This window comes from Rattus norvegicus, chromosome 7, assembly GCF_021556685.1.
Source record: "Rattus norvegicus strain SHRSP/BbbUtx chromosome 7, alternate assembly SHRSP_T2T, whole genome shotgun sequence".
NCBI classification, from domain to species: Eukaryota; Metazoa; Chordata; class Mammalia; order Rodentia; family Muridae; genus Rattus; species Rattus norvegicus.
In genome coordinates, this window is record NC_141540.1 from 106161587 (window position 1) to 106183991 (window position 22405).

Sequence of the window (22405 nt, forward strand, 5' to 3'; positions counted from 1 at the left end):
CTGATGTCACTAGCTCTTTCTCACTGCCAGTATTCCCTGTTGGTGTCTTACTCGCACCACATCTTCTGTCTCCACATGGTCCTTTCCTTGTTGATTCCCCCCTTTTGCTGTTTGGCTTTCTCTCTGATTGCTCTTCCTGTGATAAATGCACCCCTCATATGAGGGGCCCCTCTGATATAATACGCATTCACTTTATCTTGAGGACATCTAAAAAAAGATGGGACTCTCAATAAGATCATCTGCTGAAGTTTAAGTGAACATAGATTTGGGAGCAAATAGCACTTTACCTAAATAGCTGAGAAATGTGTCTGAGCTAGCTGGATTTTGGTTTTGGCAGAGAGTCAAGGGGTTGTTGCACAGGTCTTGAAGATATATGGGGAGATGATAGCTAAGTAGAGGAGAGAAATATGAAAGATGGACAAGAAGGAAGACCAGTGGCTTAGATTATGACTTGACATTAATGAGGGTGGAGAGAATGTGAGAAGCTGCCCTTTGCTAAGTTAGGAAACACAAGTTCTGGGGAAGAAGAGATCGATGTTTTGTTGAGTAAATGAAATGATTATTTTACCTCATGCCAAGTGTTCTCCTTGTCTAGAAGAAGACTCCTCACTTAGTCTTTAACTTAAATTCATAGGTTCCAATTGCTAATCAAGAATAATTTCAAGTTTTTTTTAAAGATTAGCTCAGAGTCTGGGGGTTTACATAAACAATTTTCAGAATTAAATGAGATTACAGTGCACTAGAGAAGCTACCCACTGTACCAGTGCACTGGCTTAGCCTCCTGAGGGAGGATTTTAGTGTGCCCAACACTCATGGTTTCCTGGTCTCTTTCAGTGCCCCCTCACATCTGCTCTATTAGTCAAGTCCATTCTTTATCACAAAGCAGGAATTTTCATTTTTGAACCTGATTATATCGGCCATCTTCGCTATTACTACCCTTAGATTTAGTTGAGTGTGGTATAATCAACAAAAACAGAGTGTGACAAAAAGAACCACACAAGCTTTGTTTCTAAGGAAAAGCTGGGTTATACTCGGTGGAGAACTGAACAAACAAACAAACAAAAAAAAAGAAACAAAAAATTATTCTGACAACATTTCTTTCAAATGATTGGGCAATATATTCAGAAAATATTAAGAAACAGTATGGTAGAGTGATTTTGTGCCAAGATGACTATGAAAGTGTTCTTAGATTGTTTTCCCTTCTTGATGAACAATTTAACCTGAGCGTATCTTATACAAAATAAAGGGTAGTGAAGTCCAGCCAATGGACCTAAACTTAGCTAGCTTAGCTACATTAGGTCTGAGTCATTTAAAATATATTTTTTTCTTCTCTAGTCTACTGCTTCTTTAAAAATATGACTACAGTTATATGAAGGTAGCAGAGCGGACCTGTACTCTGCTAGGTGGGCTGTATTAAACACCAAGTGCGGGGTCTGTTTAGATTCATGAGATAAAATATTCCCATGGGGCTCCCCTAAATCTTGAGGCTGGATCAAAGGTGTGGAGAGCTGTCATGGTGATTGATTTCTTTTTTCTTGAATGCCTCTGGAAATGTTAATTGTATGCAAATGAGTACAGGGTGACGGCCTCTGTGAATCAGGAGTATTTAAAGTGAATGCTGCTGAAGGATGAAATCTGAATAGGAACACAAATAACATGAAAACCCGCACTATTAGACACTGAGTGTGTATTATTGTGAAACTCAGGCTGTGACCCAGATGTCCAAGGATCAACCATCATTCTTAATACCTCTTGATGCTCCACTAAGCCAACCAATAGACCAGGTACTTTCTATAGGTAGCTTGATTTTCTGGCCATAATGTCAAGATCTATGGAGTTTCATCTTTGATAGATGAACTTTTTGAATTTAGATGTTTAACTCAGGGTCACCAAAACAATAAGAACTTAATGCTAGACTCAAATCCATGTTTGTCTTTCTTTTAAAACCAACACTCATTTTGCCATCCCCCCAAATGAAAATCATTATTGGAAATATTGAAGAGTGGAATGCGGGGTGGAAAACTGCTCACATAGTTCTATAACAACAGTTCTTTAGAGCAAAGACTCCTGAGACATGAAAGTCAATGACATTTAACTCAGACTTTGCTCACACCTCAACATGTTCCTAGCAACTAGAAGGAACCATCCTGTTGACCTGCTGTGGAAAGCCATTTCTTCCAAATTGAATCTTCCCTCTTGGAGGGAGAAGGAGAGTTCCAAGACACAAGAAAGTCAATGAAACTTGCAAGGCTTCACAAACAAACAAACAAACAAACAAACAAACAAACACCCTCTGGTGGAGCAGATAGCATGTTGCTTGTGGATTGTGTAGGGAAATCAAGCACAGCTTTCATGAGTTAGCACCCACACTGAGGTGATGTATTGACCTTTGAATCACGTGTGCTCTGTGTTTAACCCCAATAAACTCAGGACTCCAAGTTAGACTTTTGTGGATTATTTTTTTTGGTTTGCTTTTGATAATCTATTTGGGGTGAATAGTTTGTTCCCATTTCTTCAGGAAAAGTAACACAGTGCCCAGTCATTGGCCAAATGTTAAAGATTCACAATAATTAAATTTTTTGTGTCCCAAAGTATGAGAAATAATTTCCAGCTGAAAATGGTAGAGGAGGCTTTCTAAGGTAGGTGGCAGCTGAGCATGTCACTGGTGATTCATTGGCAGCAATAACTCTGATATTTGTAGAGTTCCTTACAGTTAAAAGAACACATTTTCAGTCATTGTGTTATTGATATCTCTTATCCCATTGCTAAGGGAAGGGGTTAGCTAAGCATCATTTCTAATGTAATGATGACTAAATACACACAAAGTGATTAAAAATGTTGTTAGGGGTTACTCAGTGGGTAAAGGTTTCCTGTGCAAGCATGGGAACCTTACAGCAGATCCCCTGTGACCAAATAAAAGCTGGGCAGGGGTATTTAGGAATTGAGGTGAACTTCTATTAGATGACAATATCGGACATTTAACAGTCATCTATGAGAGTTTCCTGCCCCACAATCATGAAAGGCTCTCACTGGCCATATTTTGTGTGCAGTGTGCTTTCAGAGCAAGCCTTGTGTTAGTTACTCATCTTGAGTCTGGAAAATTGTATTTCAGTTCCAATATGTTCAGATTGACGAAAGAACATTATTTTCATTTTAGAATTTTCTCTATATTAAAGTGCAGCACTGCCCTTTTCCACAATGGCATACGAATAGTGGAGGAGATTATTTAGAGAGAAGGGAAGAGAAAAGGAGGCACAAAGGGAAAGGGAACTCTAAGAGGAGGAATGGAAATTTGATAGGGCCTAGAAAGATGGTTCAGTCAGTAAAGTCAGGGAAGCACGAGGACTGAGTTAGGATTACTTGTACCCACATAACAAAGCTGGTCATGAGGCAGGTTTCTGATGTTCGTTACCCACTGTCCTCCAGCCTCACCAAATTGATGAACTTCAGGTTCAGTGAGAGACCCTACCAGTAAGTAAGTAAGTAAGTAAGTAAGTAAGTAAGTAAGTAAGTAATAAGTAAAATATAGAGTATGGTTGAGGAAGACACCCAAGTTTGACCTTGTCATACACATGCAGACATGTGCACACATACACAGACCATACCCACCCACTCTCAACCATTACACATAAAACAATTTTAAAAACAACAATACACATCTATCTATCTATCTATCTATCTATCTATCTATCTATCTATCTATCTATCTATCTATCTATGTGTGTGTATCTTCAATCACATTTGGGAAAGAATGGTGATTGAAATAACCTTTTACTTTTGTCTCTGAGAATATACAAAAATTCAACTCTGAAGAGGTTAGAGAATAAGAGTTGACAGACATTCTTAATGGTCAAGGATAGACTGGAATTTGGAGGAAAGTGTCCTAAAGAATTAAACTACAACATGAAAGCATGTCAAAAATCTATTAAATCATCTCTTAGTAGATGAAATAATATTATGTAAACAATAAGTAGAGGCTATCATATGTCTATTACTTCTTTTGCTTTTCTTGGTTTGTTTTTCACCCTCTGAAACTACAGTTATTGTGAAGAACACAAAGTAAATATTGTTCCACCTCAACGAATCCATCCCATAGAAAAATATAAGGAGGGATCCTTAATAATGTAGAAAATGATGTAGGTAACAGATAATGGGCCAGAGGGGATCTTTGTGGAAGGATGACAGTTGACATCCTTGATGACAGTCAGGAGTGAATAAGGCTAGAGGTGAAAGTAAGGTTATACCACATAAGGGGAAAAGCACAAAGGAGTGAGCACAGTAAGAGTGGAGAATAAGCAGGAAACTGTGAATGTTCCCATACAAATGAGAATGAAGAATTTGAGATATACTAACAGCAGATGAGGTTGAACTCAATGAATGTTTTGGGGTTGTTTTGAATGTAAGAAGTGTAGAACAGCAAAAACGAAGACCTAGTAGATTTTATTCTGCAGTAAGATCCATCTACCTGGAGAAGAAATAAATGTCCTGAGATTCTTCTACTTTTTGCCTAGCCTTAATTCTTTCTTATTAGTTAGTTGTTTCCATACCTTTAAAAACAGCCTAGATGCTATGAGGCGAAAGCATAGATCAAACTAACCTACTTAGAACTCAGTGGGAAACCCAATGTTGTCAATCAAGCCTTTTTCCAAACTCTAGTTCACACCACTATTGTCTAACAAAGACATTTAAAGTAAACAGAATTGCTTTAATACAGCAAAAACATCTGCTGCATTTAAAAATAATCTCCTGCTGATGTGACATATGGCATCATCAAAAACTTTATTCCAGTGCCCCTAGAGCTTCTGAGACACCTTGAAATGCCATGATTACCATAAAGAGGTTTATGCAATTCTCAAAGCTGAAAGGAAAACAATTAATTCATTTTAATATTTAAAATAAATATGGGCCATTTGGATCATTTGGGAGGAGAAATGGGATTACAAAAACTACAATAATTAGAATCTAACTCCCCAAAGAGAGATGTTCTAAGATGTAACTTTCGGTTGGAAAATTCCCCTAGCTGGTCTGTTTAAAATGTGCATTCAGTCTGTTCCAGCTTTCCTGGATTAGGTAAGAACATTCTGTATATCTGGCCTCAGTGGGGGTATTTATGAAGGGCACAGTCTCATTTTCTTTTACACAGAATTTCTTTATAATCCATACATGTACAAGTGCAAACAGAGAGTGAAAGTTCAAGTTCTATATTATTCAGTTAAATAAGTATTAATATAAAATGCTAGGTAACTGTCAAAATGTCATATGAGTGAGCTATAGATGATGCCTTTACACTAATCTTTGGTTATGAAATAAGAGAAATATAGATGATTAATATCTTAGTTTGAGTTTTATTGCTCTGAAGGGACACTATGACCAAGGCAGCTTTTATAAGGGACAATATTTAATTGGGGCTGGCTTACAGTTTCAGAGGTTCTGTCCATTATCTTCATGTCAGGAAACATGAGAGTGTCTAGTCAGACATGATGTTGGAGAAGGAGCTGCGAGTTCTGCATCTTGATTGGAAGGCAGCCCAGAAGACGACTGTCATCCTCAAGCAGCTAGGAAGGAGCTCTCTTCTACAATGGGTAGAGCTGAGCATAGGAGGAAACCTCCAAAGCCCATCCCCACCGTGACATACTTCCTCCTCCAAAGGCATGCCTCCTAACAGTATCACTCCTATGGGCCAAGAATATTGAAACCATCACAACTGAGGAATGACAAATGTCCAAAAGGTTCATGCATCTGAACATTTGGTCCCAGTAAGTGGTTTTGTTTGGGAAAAAAATCTGTGCTTTAAGAGGTGAAGCCTTGGGTTGGGGATTTAGCTCAGTGGTAGAGCGCTTGCCTAGTAGGCGGGAGGCCCTGGGTTCAGTCCTCAGCTCCGAAAGAAAAAAAAAGTTTAAAAAAAGAGGTTAAGCCTTCATAGAGTAAGCACATTGCTAGGTGGAGGCTTTGAGAACTTGTTTCTTTGCCCCACTTACTGTTTGTTATTTCTCTGTGCTTTCTGTATGTAGATAGAATGTGATCATCCAGTTTCGTGCTCCTGCCACTATGAATCCCTGCCCTAATTAACTCTATTCCTCTGAAACTACAAGCTAAAATAGACTTTTTCTTTTGGGGTGGTTTGAATGAAAATGTACCCAACAGGCTCCTGAGGTATGTCATTATTTGAAATTATTAAGGTATGTGGCCTTGTTGGAGTAGGGTATAGCCTTATTCAAGGAAGTGTGTCACTAGGGGTAGGCGTTGGGGTTTTTAATGCTCAAATCAAGCCAAGTGTCTCTCCCTACTACCTGCTGATCTGGATGTAGACCTCTCAGATGCCTCTCTAGTACCATATCTGCCTGAATGCTGCCATGCTTCTGGCCATGATGATAATGGACTAATCCTCTGAAACTGTAATCCAGCCTCAATTAAATGCTGTCTTTTATAAAAGTTGCCATGGTCATGATGAGTATTCCTAGTAATAGAATAGTGACTAAGTCACTATTCTCTAAGTCGCTTTTGTCAGGATATTAATCACATCAATGAAAAAGTAATTAGAACAATGAGTTAATGTTATAAAGTATGACATAATTTGTAAGAGAGTTAACTTTCACAGCATAGTAGGAGCATGAGAAAAGTTTCACAGCCATACTTGTGGTGGCAAGGATTCCAGTATAGAAGAGTAGAAATATATTACAAGAGGGTGAACTTTGAAGACTGAAAGAACTACTCATTGCTAGGACATGGCTAATTTGGGAGAGAGCTTGTCTAGCATGTACAAATCCTTGGTTCCATTCACATCCATCTAAACTGCATATGTTGGTGGAGGTCTGTAATTAGAGCATTGTGGAGGTAGTTATAGAAAGATCATTAACGATTTTTGTCTATGTAGAGAGTTGTCTAAGTTTGGGTTTTATTGCTTTGAGGAGACATCATAACCAAGGCAAGTCTTATGAAAGAAAACATTTAATTGATACTGGCTGGCAGTTTCAGTGGTTTAGTCCATTGTCATCATTGTGAAACATGGCATTGTGCATGCAAACTTGGTGCTGGAGGATCCCAGAATTCTACATCTTGATCTGAAGGCACCTAGAGGAGATTGTCTTCTTTAAGCAGCCAGGATGAGGTTATCTTCCACACTGGGAAGAGCTTGAGCACTAGGAGACCTTCAAGTCTACCCACAGAGCAACACACTTCCTCAAATAATACTACAACTATTCATAAAAGGCCATACTTCCTAATAGTGCCATTCCCTATGGGTCGAGCATTCAAGCACATGACTCTATGGGGGCCAAACCATCACCACAAGATTTCAAGGCCTGCCTGGGGCATTTGAGACCTTGTCTCAAAGTAGAAATACAGGGTTGAGAATAGAAGGCAAGATCATTTGCTCATGGAATTTTTGGTTCAGTATAAGAAGAAAATGGATGAGAATGAACCTGGGAAGAGAATTGGTTACCAAACCCAAAAGACATGGAACACGGAACATAGTGTTAGCTCAATATTTTGTAGATGAAAGATTGAAAAAAGATAATTTCTAGAGGTCTACCATACAGAGATAAATGACAATAATGTTATTATCACCATAACATTTTCTCTAATGGTTGTAGAACATTGAGTTTGCCTTGTGCTAAGATACTCCTTTCTTAGAGGAAGGAAAAATCATTGTGTTGGTCTGCATACATACACAATGCTAAGGTTTCCTGATGGAAACAGACTGTCTGAATTCCCTCAGTGGATCAGAAGTGGGTTCAGACCTCAAATATTCTAGATACTAAGAGGTTTTCTCTTAACATATATTCCTTACTAGCTTTGAACCAGGCTAGGATTCTGTATTCAAAATGGAAAACCTGGATACAGAATAGAGCAGGACGTACCATGGTATTCATGATTTATGACAAAATATTTAGAAAAGAAAGAGGAGAAGGAAGAAGAAGATGGGAAGAAGGACAGAAGGATTGGGAAAAGATGAGATAGTGACAAGGTTCTTGCCTTCCCAACAGATGGGAACAATATATGTTCAACTTTGAGCTGTCTGTTTTCTAAATTAAAGATGTTAGCATTTGGCACTACTCAATGATGTCTACCTGATGTTCTACCATTTACTTTGAGAGAGGAGATGAGGCACTGTAAATTTGTCACATTTAAGATTCTTGGTTAAAATCTAATGTTTGACCCCAAGAAATGTCCATGAAATTTCAAGGTCTCCAATGATAAAACCTGCTTCTCCGGACTTAGGGATCTTTTTATAGGGTAAGAATCACCAACTAAAAGTGAAGCATTATTTATGTTCTACTACTGCTTGAAAAGTTTTATTTAAAGAAGCAATTATTAACTAATTAATCATTAAGTAGTGATACTATTCATGTTTATGTTCATATTACACAATAGCTTTAGGGAAGTTCTTCACAGTATATATAAAAGAATTAGACATAAAACATACTTTAGGAACTCGTAGTTTTCCCTAATAAATAATACGTAGGCAGAGATTGAATGCTCAATGCAGCATACTGTGACTGAACTATGTAATAACTGTATACATTCTTTGTATAAAACATGTTGAGAAATTCTTGGTTCATAGTTAGCAGTCAAAAGATTGTATTTTTCTTTTTTGTTTCCATTTCAGAAATTACTTTGTTTCATATATGAACTATTCCCTCTGTATACTGTATAATTTCTATTATGATATATATATATATATAGTAGATAAATATAAGGCATCCACATTTATCTACACTCTGTATCCTTGAAAATAAGCATACTTTCTAATATTCTTTTTTATTATATATATATTTTTGTCAAAAATAATTATATTACTCTCTCCCTTATCTTTCCTTCCTCTAGCCTGTTTCTTTTTCCCAATCTCTCAAGGCCTCTCACTCTAAGTCTCAAATTAATTACTTATAACACACACACACACACACACACACACACAAGCACACACACGTATGCATATATATGCATATATACACATATATGTACAGGTTAGTTTTATCTCAACTTAACATAAGCTAGAGTCACTGCAAAGGAGTGAACCTCGCTTGTGAAAATGCCTCCATAAGATCAAACTGAAAAGTACTTTTTAAAATAGTGATTGATAATGGAGGTCCTAGCCCATTTTGGGTTGTGCTATCTTTGGGCAAGTGGTCCTGGGTTCTATAAGAAATCAGGTTGAAGGATCAATGGGGAGCAAGACAGTAAGCATGGCCTCTGAATTAGCTCCTGCCTCCAGGTTTCTGTCCTTGCTTTCTTCACTGATAGACTACAATGTGGGAGTGTAAGCCAAATAACCACCCCTATCCCCCAACTTGCTTTTGGTTTTGGCGTTCACCACAGCAATAACAGCCCTGACTAAGACAATATGTATATACAAATATACAAATACAATCTTCTGATATACAAATACAATCTGTCTTAATTTTGTTATTGTTATTTCTGTATGTGTGTTTTTAGGCAAAAATGGTGGCTCTCCTTAAGTACATAGCAGCTAGACCTCATCATTACACTTCATATTAAATATGAATAAGGGGTTCATCCCAGGGAGATGATACTTCTTCTCCTCCCAGCAGTCATCAGTTGCCCTATAGTTCTTATCTATATGGAGGAAGACCACATGCAAATTTTCCCTTCCATGTTACCATGTCCATTGATAGTGCTCTTGTTCTAGGCTTGTATTTTTCAGTGAATAGAAAGCAACAGTATTCCACTGAAGAAGTACACAACTCCCTGGAGGGAACCAGACAAACTCTAGTGCCAAAACCTTCAACAGATTATCTAACAGTATCTTCAATAATTTAAATATCAGAAATTCTACTCATTCTCTAGGCCTTATCTGGAGTGAAAAATGTCTTACTTGACTGTCTACACTAGAAATGAATATCTAAACAGGTGACCAGGTGAATCCAGAAGTATGAGAATATTTATAGGTTATATCCACAAACCTTTTACTTATTCAAGATATTCTTACATATTTTACCCAGGGAGGGGTATTTGTCATTAATTCACTGTGCTGAATTGCATCCGTGGGTCAGTGGATGAATTTGGACAGTGTTTCTCTGTATGCTTGTAATTTATTTGTGACCTAACCACTATTGCTATGGGTACATTTGAATCTATCTCTACCCTTCCTTATCTAATAATATATAAGTCTAGGGGCTGATGGCTGGTCCCCATTAAAATCTTAATGCTCGTTATACTTTCCCCCTTAGAACCAATCCACAACTACTAAGTTGATGTGTGATTGAACAAAAAAGTCATCCAGATACTTCTGCTGTGTCCTACCATAAGATGAAGCCAATACTTGAAAAATCCCAGAAAAGTTGATCATTTCTGTTCAACCTGGCTTCTTCAGCTTTGCCTTTTATTTGCAAAAAAATGCTGTTACGATCCTTAGGGAGTAATTACCCAGATAGCATTTGGTGTCTGTCTTTTAGGCTCTTCTTCTATCTCCTTTGCACCATACAGAATTATAAACCATTACAGTATTATAATTAGCTCTAAGGGGTAAGTGGAGATGTATTTGTCAGCGACACATAATAATTTGAAAAATACAGATGAAGTGTGATGATGAGGTCTAGCTGCTATGTACTTAAGGAAAGCCACCATTTTGCCTAACCTTCAGATAAATAAGTTTACCTTATCTCAGATGAGACAGGCCAATTCATAATGTTTTCCCAAATGAGTCCTCTTGGGCCTGAGTTGAATTGGCTGAGTCACATAAATAATTATACAAAATAACACTAATGGAAACTCTTCACTGGCTTGCAAAAGCATTGTGCACAATATTTCCAATTGTTAAGGAGGTTTTCCAGGCAGGATATTATTATATCCTTGCTATAGATGGGGAAAAGACTCAGCTTATACTCTGATCACCAAAATAGTAACCAAGCAAAGATTTAAAACCCAGGACATTCTCATTCAAAAACCTGTGTATTTTCTGCTGGATTCTTTTGTCCCTCTACCACAAAGGATATTCCCAGGAATAATGGAAAAGTAACTTCAGGACTGAATGATACAGAGTCAGTTATCTTAGATACTAGAGAAGAGGGAGCAACATCTGATCGAACATGGGTCTATAAGATTGCTGTGGATTTGATTTAATGCTTGCATTATGGGTTCCCAAATTGCAGCAGGTAAGAAGCTGAAGGTCCCTGCCATCAGTTGGTTCTAATTGGTAAATAAAGTTTTGTGCAGTCAATGGCTGGTCAGGGAGACAGAGGCGGGACTTTAGAATTCATGAGCAAGGGGACCAAAGAAGAAGGAGGCAGAATCACCATTGCCAGGAAAGGAATAAGATGCAGGATTGAGAGCTGAAGAAGAGAGAACTTACAATCATGTAAGACCCAGGGAAGAGCAGCCCTAGCAGTCCCCATGTTTGAGTCTGGGGTAGCAAAAATAGAATATAGAGTGTAGTAAGTAATAATTCAGGGAGGCTCTGGTAACATAGAAGTTTGAGAATGACCCAGCCATTGCACCATTTAAGGCATATTAAAATAGAAGCCTGCACGTGTGTGTGTGTGTGTGTGTGTGTGTGTGTGTGTGTGTGTGTGTGTGTGTGACATTCATTCAAGAATCCAGAGCATGTGGGCAGACACTGAGGAACTAGCACAGCTACTGCAGAGATTCAGAGCAAATTATTCAAACTACAATTACATAAAATTACAGCACCTTTTGCTTAATTCTTACATAAAGAATTTTCTAATAAGTGATAGTTTCTCTTGCTGTTCTTCCAGGAAACCAACAGTACTGGTCCTCAAATTTGCATCTTTATATATGCCTTATCTAATGTGATGCACATACAAAGAAAGATACTGCCTGGTAAATGGATGGAAGCAGGCTCGCATGGGCCATCTCACTGGGAAGCAACGGACTGTGGCACAAAGTCTACTGATACTTGGACTAATTGCATCTCAGTTTGTATTGTCGGCTTGACAGGATTGTTTCTTCTTCTGTGAAGTAAAAATATATACCAACAGTCTGGAGAGATGGCTCAGCAGCTGAGAGAGCTTTTGCTGCACCATCATGAGGACTAAAGTGGATCCTAGCACTCATACAACAAGTTAAACCAACTCTGAGGGATCAGAGACAGGTAGATCTCTGGGGCTCGACGGTTTCCAGAGTAGGCAAGAAAAATGGGAGTTTCAGGTTTAGAGAGAGAGAGAGAGAGAGAGAGAGAGAGAGAGAGAGAGAGAGAGAGAGAGAGATTCTCCCTCAAAAGTAATGATTAACCAGGAATAGAGGAAGGCACCTGATATTCCTTTCCTGTTCTCCACATACAAACAAACAAGAGCTTCTGTACATACACACACACACACACACACACACACACACACACACACACAAAGAGAAAGAGAGACTTACATTCACACATGTAGATATATATTCACATATACACATACATATACATTAATATACACACATACATATACATGCACGCACACACACATATATATACATGCACATATATGTACATTACATATATACAAATATTATATTACATATATTCATACACTTATAATACATCACACACATACACATACATATACATTCGCACATATGTACATTCTCTCTCACACACACAGACAGAAAAAAATAAGATTAGCATGGCAGTAGAAGAATTCATGCAGCAAGCTAGATTGCTAGAATACAATGGTCAAAAGACACTTATAACTGAAGAACAGGTAAAGATAAAAGCTTAAGCTATGAAACACCAATTGTCATTGTCTTCAGAATTTCATAAACACAGCAAATAGCATCCTGGGAGACTCACCCACAGCACAGCTCTTGTGATAGACCATCAGGAACAGCTGAATGAATTATTAACATGGCAGAGTTTTTTGAGTTGGCCCAAGTCCCATGGAAAGAGTGACGTGCTAGTCTGGCAATGGCTCTGCTTTGCACAGGAACATAATACACAGTTCCAGAGATCTCGTCTCTATTGTATGAAGTGCTCTCCTTTTGGGAAATAATTTCTCTAAATGATCCTTGAACTATTCAGAGAACCCATAATACAGCTATTATGGAGGCTCCATGATGGTTTTTGGCATTAATTTAGAAAATTCCCCTTCTGGGTTCTCTAACACTGATGCAGAATCTGCATGATCAGTGGTATTATTTTGTGCTGTGAGTCTTGGCCCAGAAGATTTGGATTCAACCTGTCTGCCACATCCATTATAACACACATCTGGGTTCATTGACTTCCAACACCCATGCCTCATAATTTCACCAAATTAATCCTTAAACAGCACTGTCTTCTATTTCCTCCCTTTTAGGTATGAATCTCTCACAGTTACTGTGTAAGATCTCAGTCCATTAGTGAGGGATTAAAATATATTTGTTATAACTGTACACATAGCTGTAAGACTAAAGAACCTACTGTGGCATAACTAGTGCACTGCTATGCACACAACTCCCAGAAACATGCAAACTTATTAGCTGGTTTTCAGAACAGTCTTGATATTTTCTTTAACAATCACTTTAAAAAGCAATGAGATCATTGAACTATATGGAGTTTTCACATCTGAATATTTGTAATAGGAGGATTCCTCACCATCTGAGTGCATACTTCATTCTAGAGAAACATATCACTTGCGACAAGCTATTTTTAATCTTCCCAAACAGTATGTCCAAGATTATTTCCACATGTATTTCAAACAGAAATTAATTTCGCTAATCCTTCAACTCCATCTACCCTGATTTGCCTGCTTTATCCTTTAGTCTGTGTTTAGCTCCAGGTACACTGAAATATCTCTGCAGACAAAAGGCTAAAGTAAGAGCAATTTGATAAGGATCAGGGTCTACAGTTTACAGTCTATGAGTTTACAGCTTACATTTCTATGTGGTGAAAAGAATATTTATAGTTTTAAAGCAGGAAGTCCAGTATGAGAGTGCTGGTGATTTTTAAGAATGACCACCTTGGTCACAAACAGTGATCAGTGATGTCAGGTACAAGGATCAGGGAGGAATTCAGTAAATGTATTTATTTCTTGTAGGAAACAAAATAGAGGATAAGAATGGTATACCTTGACTCTAAGTCTAATATAAGTATTTTAGATTCTCTGATCCCATGGCATAAACTTGCAGAGCGGAATGTGCTTGGAAGGAATAAAGTGTCCTGTGATAGAAGGCTAGCTCCGTGATGTCTGAGGCACAGTCTTGGCATTTGGTACCTGTCTTTGGTTCTCTGTCTCCAGGCGGAGCCTGGCCTCCACACACCTCCGGGTCTCCAGGAAGGCCTGCCGCTGGGCGCGGTCTGAAAGGTAACTGATGAAGATGCCTGCTGTATTCATGCACATGAAGAGCACCACCTGGGCCAGGACCTGTGAGATAATTGCAAACATCCTGGTTAGATGTGTCAAACAACAGGATGGAAAGTTTAAGGGAGGGAAAGTTTAAGATAAGTAAATATTTTAACAGGAAGTTTTTATCAGTCACCTAAATGTCTTGTCCTATGCCACATTAGTCGAGCACTATGTTCATTCTGATTTTGAATCCAAAGTCATCTTTCAACCATACATTTCTTGACAACTCCACACAATTAAAAACCATTGTTCTGTCCTTAAGTCTAAGCATGACCCTTCCTTAGAAACTCAAGGTACAAAAGGCTGTGAGTCTCCTCTCTTGACCTCACATTCCCACATCCTTCTATTCACCAACACAAGAAAAACCAAAGAAAAGAAAAAAAGACAAGAAACATAAAGAAAGAATCCCTTAAAGAAGGCTCCTGTCAATAACCCCAGTACTCATAAAGCTGAGCTAGAAGGATAGCTGCAAGTGTGAGGCTAGCCTGGGCTACTGTGTGATACTGTACCTCAAAATAAAAAAAAAAAACAAAACAATAAATGAGTACATTCTTAAATATGGAGAACCCTACTGAGAATCTAAAATTTGGGGTGTGGGTAAAGAATGAATATGGGGTTTGGAGCATGCTAAGTAAGTACTTTACCACTGAATTGCCTTCTTAATATCTACAGTTATTGCAGAAACTTTTCTGAACAGCACATGCAGACGGTAAATAAAAAGTGATTGAACTGAGCATTAAAGGTCTGAACTGAGAGTTGAACTGCAGAGCAAGAGACAAAAATTTTCACTTGATTCTTTTCAAGTTAATCATTAGCAAAAATGAAGCTACATAAAACCCACCAATTCCAGACGATGATAAGCCTACCCAGGTTTCACAAGTTCCCCAACATTATATAAAGTTATATAGCACAGAAAACATTGAAGTGAGTGTCCTTCTCTAGAGAGAGATAGTGAATAGAGACACCCATTCTGACTTGGGTCAGACATCAGAATTAGCAGTCAAAATTCATAGCAGTTCTTTCTACTGCTCAGAGAAAAAGTAAAAATCAATATGGTCGTAATGAATGAAAAGATGGGGAACAAACAGAGAAGCAGAAAACCCAGATGCACACCTGCACACACATGGGAACTCTAGTCCCAAAATGAAAGCATTCATGGCATGATGTTGAGAGACCAAATTTGGGGTTCAGGCTTCATCTTAGAGATGCTGACCTAAGTCTGAACTCAAGGCAGTTATCTAGTGTTAGTTTCCAAGTTACCGTCCACCCAACAAGACCTGTGTTTCCAGGTTAATCTCCAACCAAATTGTGTCTAACACATCTCCAGGTTATTTATCCCCAAAATTCTGGACTTCCAGGTTAAAAGCCCGCCCCTGCCTAACAACCACCAATTAGGAAGAAATTAGAACTTAAGTTTAAGGTTTGACTCCCAGAACCAGCCAATTATGCTAAAGACCACAGTAGCACACCAAATAGATGCTTTCCAAGCTAGAAACACTCACCCCTCACTTGTTGCTTTCTATAAAAACTTGCCTCAATGAATGTTCAGGGTAGGAACCATCTGGTGAGGTAAGCCTGAGCTAGATCGAATAAAAACCCTGGTGTGATTGCACAGGATCAACTCCTGACTGGCCTTTCGGGGTTCAGGAACACTTCCTTGGTACAGCACATAGGTGAGGTAAGGATCATTAGCCTATTTTGAGGAAAAACACTGATTAAGGGCTTTAATAATGTGTGCAACAACATTGAAAACCATACCATACCTATAACTTGAATTGTTATAGGGAAAGGAAAAGAGAATGTGACAGGATAAGTTGTCTAAGGAACCGATATTTTTACCAATCTTTATGAAAGCAGTTTCAGATTTAAGAAACTCTGTAAAGTTCACATGGGCTAAATGTGAACAAGATGTGCCTGTATACATCATAGTCCAAATGCCAAAAACCAAAAAGAATCTTTAAAACAGTTATAAGATAATTTTAGACATTGAAAATCTACTTTTCAGTTTCAGAATTATTTCTAGATTAAAAATGAAGAAGTAATCTATATGTTATTGATGAAATGTTCCTAACATGTGCTTATCTAAAAATTCTGAAATTCAAAACAAAGTTAGTTTTGTTGCATAAATACTAGACTTAAGACAAAATATTACTAGGGATGAATAAGGTCTTTATATAATGGGAAAGTGTCATGAATGTAGCCAGAAAATATCAACACATTTAATATTATAGTCTCAAAATATGCAGTGCAAAATATGATATAATCTGGAACAATTATTTATAGATCAATATTCTAGGGATGTATTTTCAGCAGTTACTGATCCAAAAATAATATATCTTTCAATTAATGTTCACTAAATGGAGTACAGTATCCAACAATCCTTCTACTCAAAAATGTAAACACATCTTCTGAGGAGACCAGAAGCAAGACTGCAGATTTTAAAGAAATAATGTCAAAGACGTTTGATTACTTGGAGCTTTGAATAAGAATGTCCTCTCATAAGTTCAGTCCTTTGAATCCTTTGTCCCCAGTTGGCAGCACTGTTTGGATAGGCAGTGGAGGTGTTGCTATCCTGGAGGAAGTTCGTCATTGGGACTTGGCCTAGAGGTTTCAAAAGCTTTGTGCCATCGTCGTTGCCATTGCCAGGACACTATCTCCTTTCTGCTTATTATGTTTAAAGATGTGATCCTTCAGCTCCCAGGATCCAGCTCCAGCCACCATGTCATTCGCCTGCTGTAACGCTGTCTCCCCCATTATGAACCCTAACCATGTAGAACCATAAGCTCAACTAAAGCTTTCCTTCTATAACTTGTCTTGATCATAGCATTTTATAACAGCAACAGAAATATAAATGGCGTAGCTATGAATATCATCAAGTTCCAAAGCATTGAACAAAAAAGAAATCATAAAACACAGTATGCTTGGGAGTTAAAAAAAAAATCCACACATCCATTGATCTAAGGAATGCATGGCAATCTCATAATAGAAAATTATGCCTGGAGGACAGTGAAAAAAACCACAGAGCAAAACTTAGTAGTTAAAAAAAATGCACGAAGGAAATTGTGTTGGCCACTAAGCATATGGAATTATCATTATCATAAAACCAAGTAAAACAAAAGAATCCCTAGAATGAATCCAAAGTACAGATAAGGGAAACACATTACAATAGGAACTACAAATAATAAAAGAAAAAGTAAAATTAATGGGGACCAACAAATTTGATAGTTTCTTTTCTGTCAAGGACAGAAACACTTCTTCCTGATGATTTTTTTTTTTTGGGGTTCTTTTTTTTCGGAGCTGGGGACCGAACCCAGGGCCTTGCGCTTCCTAGGCAAGCGCTCTACCACTGAGCTAAATCCCCAACCCCTAGAAACACTTCTTTGTAAGCCCAGGAAAGAGAAAAAGTACAGAAGAGCAGAATAAAGGCTTAGAAAATCACAAAATTTAAGCCTTTGAAGAATTTAAGCAATAATGCTAATTAAGGATTTAATGTGAGTAAGATCTCAAATATAATTAAGACGTTTCTGAAAGTATGTTTCTGAAGGTGACTCCAAAAGAGAGGAAAAATTAAATATGTATAATCACTATTGAAAATCTTTTTTACAAGGGAGGCAACAAATTTTGATGGCTTCATGAGATAACTCCAAAACAATTGTGAGACAAATAATTCAATATTTTATCTCTTTAAGACAACAGAGAGTAGAGAATACTCCCCAACTCAGTTTATGAGTCTAGCTTATTTGAAAAAGAGCAGGCCTTGGACTTACAATTCTCCTGCCTTAGCCTCCTGTGTGCTGAGATTGCAGATATATGTCTTCATGTGTACCTTGGGCTAGAAGTTGATATGCTGAAACTGACATAGCTGGTTTGGATGCAGCCGGTAAATTTTGTTCATAATCATAAGGAGATGGATTCTTAAACATAATAATAGAAAACAGGAGCCATAAAGGATAATACATCTTGACCAGAATGGGTTTCTCTTAGAAATGTGTGGATAATTTAGCATTATTAAATCAATTAATATGATTCACTATATATATATATTATATATATATATATATATACATACACAGAAATGGAAAAGAGTTTAGAAAGGATGCCATATCAATATAAGATTGGTGGCATTCCTAGCCACTCATAGACCTATAAAACAAAACATGATGATTCAGAGTGCCACCAGTAAACATCTACAAGTAGAGACTGATGCTCCTAGAGTGATTCCCAATTCCAGGATAGGGATGGGCTAAGTTCTATAAGCTTGAAGATTATTTTTCTTCTTTTTTTATGCATGTATGTATACTATTTGAATATGTGTGCTTGCATGTATATGTGTGAGTGTGCATGCACATGTGTTCACATGCCCAGGGAGACTGTAGTTGACATTAGGAATCTTCTTAGACCACTTTCCACCTTACTAATTTAAGGCAGGGCCTTTCACCTGAAGCCAGAGCTCTCTGATATGGATAGTTTGGCAGCCAGCTTGTGTCTCAGATGCCATCTCTGCTCTCAGTGATGAGCCACCAGGTGGGCCACCAGGCTTACCTGGCATCTACACTGATTCTCATATTCACTGAGGTTTTTTCACTTTGGAGCATTTGAACATTATTCCCTCTGCCTTGGATGCCTCTCACGATGCTTTCTTGTGTTGCTGATCCCTTTTACTCTCCTGTTCTCAGTTTCATTGTAGTTTTCCCAGAAACATTCCCTAGCTACTTCATCATAGTCAGATTTCCCTGACATTTGTGAGCCTTACAGCCCATGTGTTCATCATAATTGTAATTCTATGCTTATTTGCCTGCTTGGCTAATGTGAATTAGCCAACTAGAATTTTCACAGACATGATGGTTGTTCAGTTTGACTGATGCCCATTGCCTTGCACAGTAGATAAGTGCTCAACAAATGTGTCTATAAATTGTTCCATATTTCATGTGTGCTAAGTATTTGATGAATGGCCACATGAATGAATGAATAGCTGTCCTATGTACCTCTAATCATCATGTACAAGATACGGCTGAATAATGTTCTTGCAGCAACAGTGATAAAGACATCAAACAATATCCTTAACAAATGTTAATATAGCAAATATGCCAGACAGTGAGTGGATTCAGATAAAATCAGAAGGAGCCATTTAGTAAAGGAATTCTATCATTAGCTATGTAAACACTATTCTTACTTTAAACATATTACACTGAACATGACATGTGCTATTCTCATGAGAGAAGTTCTCTTAGTGATCTTTCAGACCTGTTGTATCTTGTAGACTTTCCAACTACACAGCTCAGCTTGGACCCCTGTTTTCTTATTGTATCTGGAAACCACCTGTCACTCAGAGCTATTATGCTAAGCATTAGATATTGAAGAAGTATCGTGGAAATTTTACAGATATCTGGTGACTTTACTACTTTACACTAATTCTTCCATTCATGATTATTTATGGAGCAAGTTCTATTGAGCCTGCTACAGTTTTATTTTATTTTTTCTCATGGTAATCATAATGACATGAATTTGTGTATACATGCCTGTTCACATGTGTGTAGATGCCTGTGCACATGTGCACTTGCATTTACATAGGTGTGGACAGCTGGATTGACTTTATGAGTCTTTCTTGATAATTTTCCATTTATTTATTGAAGCAGAGTATGTGACTTGAACCAAGATCTTGCTGATATGGATAAGGTTAATCTGTCCCTCCATCTGGCCTCTGAGATCTTCTATCTCTGAGTCTAGAGTACTGACTTGAACTTCAGGTGGGCTACCACATCTACCTAGCATTTATGTAGGCTCTGGGGGTTTGAACTCTGGTCTTCATTTCAGGCACAGAGATGTCTCAAGTCTGACACAATTTTATGAATAGTTGTGTGTCCTTCTGCCATTCTGGGGGCAAAACACAGTTAGAAAGAAAACCAAAAAATATATAATACATAATGGTGACAGTGTTTGTCATGATAAACACTGATAAAAAAGAAGTCAGCATCATGAAAAGGATACTAGAGGTCACTAACTTTTGAGAAGTTAGGAAAAGGGTCTACAATGAGAAACATTTGAGGACTGATGGACTTGCACTCGCATCCAAGCCTGATAACCTGAGTTTGTTCACCAGGACTCACAGGTTAGAAGGAGAGGACAACTGAGAGGTACCTACCTCTCAGTTGTCCTCTGACCTCCATATGCATGTCATGGCATGCATTTGCTCCCAATGAATGAACAGACAAACAAATAAATGAAAAGAAAGGGACATTCGAGCTAGAAAGAAAGAAAATGAGGATGCTGGGGAAGAACGCTGCATAAGGGTGAATAGAGTGTGCAAAGGCTCTAAGAAATGGAATCCCATGATCTGGCATACTGTAGATTCAATCAGAGAGGAACACTGGGGGATAATCTTTCAGATAAGCTTTGAAGGTCCTAAAAGGACAGAACATCTGGGAACTGAGGAATGCTAATAACAATGTCCTTTCTTTCCTAGGGGTTGAAACACCGGGGGGGTGTGTGTCTGACCAATGGAAGATGTTGCCTGTTTTATATGTTCAAGGTCAATGATGCCAGGGAATGATTAAAGTATGAAAGGGTGTAGCTAAAGAAATAAGCTAGAGAGATGGATGTCTTTCAAAAGTCTCACTGAGGAGTAACTTTTGACTAAGACCTGAGTGAGTATGGGGGAATAATAGCAGCTGTTGAAATGTGACTGGATATATTTTCTGACGAAAAGAACAGGACTCACCAATAGGTCTTGGGTCATAAACAAATAAATGGAGAAAATAGTGATGCCCACCATGGCAATTACTCTGCTTGCAAGCACCTGGGGAGTTGAAGATGCAGATGGTCTCCTACACAGTGTTATGGTCCTTCATTTGGAAAGCTTCCAAGTTAATCTACAGAAATGGACTCCCAGGTTGGAGTACTAGAATCTCCTTCCTGTGAATTAACTGAAGATTAAATTGAAAGATTTATGGTCTTCTTTGCATATGCTCATGCACCTTCCTAGAATTCAAACTCCACAGGAGGCAGAGGCTGCGTGCACTGAGGTTACATGTCTTAGCCATGAGCCCACCATCCTTGAGCTCTAACTCGTGTGCTACGTCTAACTAATACCCTCACACGGGACAATACCAGCTGCTCACCTCCGTGGTCCAGTTTTGTAATCACTGGAAGTAGAGAAGCTGTCACCCTCTTCCCTTTGACCAGCTTGCTCCTCCAGCCCTAGGAACTGAAAATAATATCCATGCAGTTGGAAGCTTTACATCCTTCTGGGGGTGGCAGTCACAGTATGGGAAGTTTGGGAGACACTCGGAGAATCGTCTCCTCTCCTTGATCTAAAAGTTGTGTCTTGTCATTCTAGAAAGATATTCTGTTGTTCAGTGTCAAGCCAGTAATGGTTTCAACCCTGTCCTCTAAGGTTGGAGAAGGGAGCAGGCAGTCCCAGGGGCCTCTGGGATTTTTCTCCCCTCTGCACTTAAATAGTTGTATTTGCTGGCACCCTGCATTTTCTTTGCAGTAGACACTGTACTCAGAACCTCTGTAGGGTTTGCATCTGAACTGTTAAGTCTGGAGTCCTGCACCATTCACCACAGATGGGAAACTCATTCATGTAAATATTCTCTGTATGTGAAAGGAACAGCTCAGAGAAGGTGATGGCTGCATTGTCCTCAGAATGATTTTATTTAAAAGTTTAGAAACCAAATAAAATGGAAAGACATGTTGCGAACTGGTATTGATGAACTTGCCTTACGATGTTTTCCAGTATTTTCCAGTATAAAAGATAGGGATTTTTGTATGTTTTTTTTGTCTATAGGATGAATGTTCCTCAAAATTTTGGATATTGCAAAAACTGCAAGTGGAAGACTAAGTTATAGCTAATATAACATACCTGAGTTCATGCTACCTTTTTACTGAGTGTTTTTCATATATGTTTCATCTCAGTAATGATTGCATTTGGCATAGGAAGGAACTTAAAGTTCAGAAATGCTAAGTAGCTTTTCCTAATGTTAAACAGACTTACAGCTGAGGGAGTCAGAATTAGGGATCCAAGAAAAACTTGGTTATAGGACCTGAAGGAGGTTCAGTGAATTTGAAGTTCAGTCAGGAATCTGAGGGACAGTTTCCTCTTCTGGTCTTGCATGTAGCAG

The 22405-nt window shown here is 38.2% G+C and overlaps 1 protein-coding gene across 4 annotated transcripts in view; it reads right to left on the minus strand.

Moving 5' to 3' along the window:
- Window positions 1-22405, minus strand: part of Adcy8 (adenylate cyclase 8) — a 249784-nt gene that overhangs the window by 184930 nt on the left and 42449 nt on the right. For all 4 annotated transcript variants that reach the window (XM_087556005.1, XM_087556004.1, XM_087556006.1 and 1 more), the window contains 1 exon segment: window positions 14151-14300. In XM_087556005.1, the coding sequence (XP_087412131.1) occupies window positions 14151-14300 (150 nt within the window).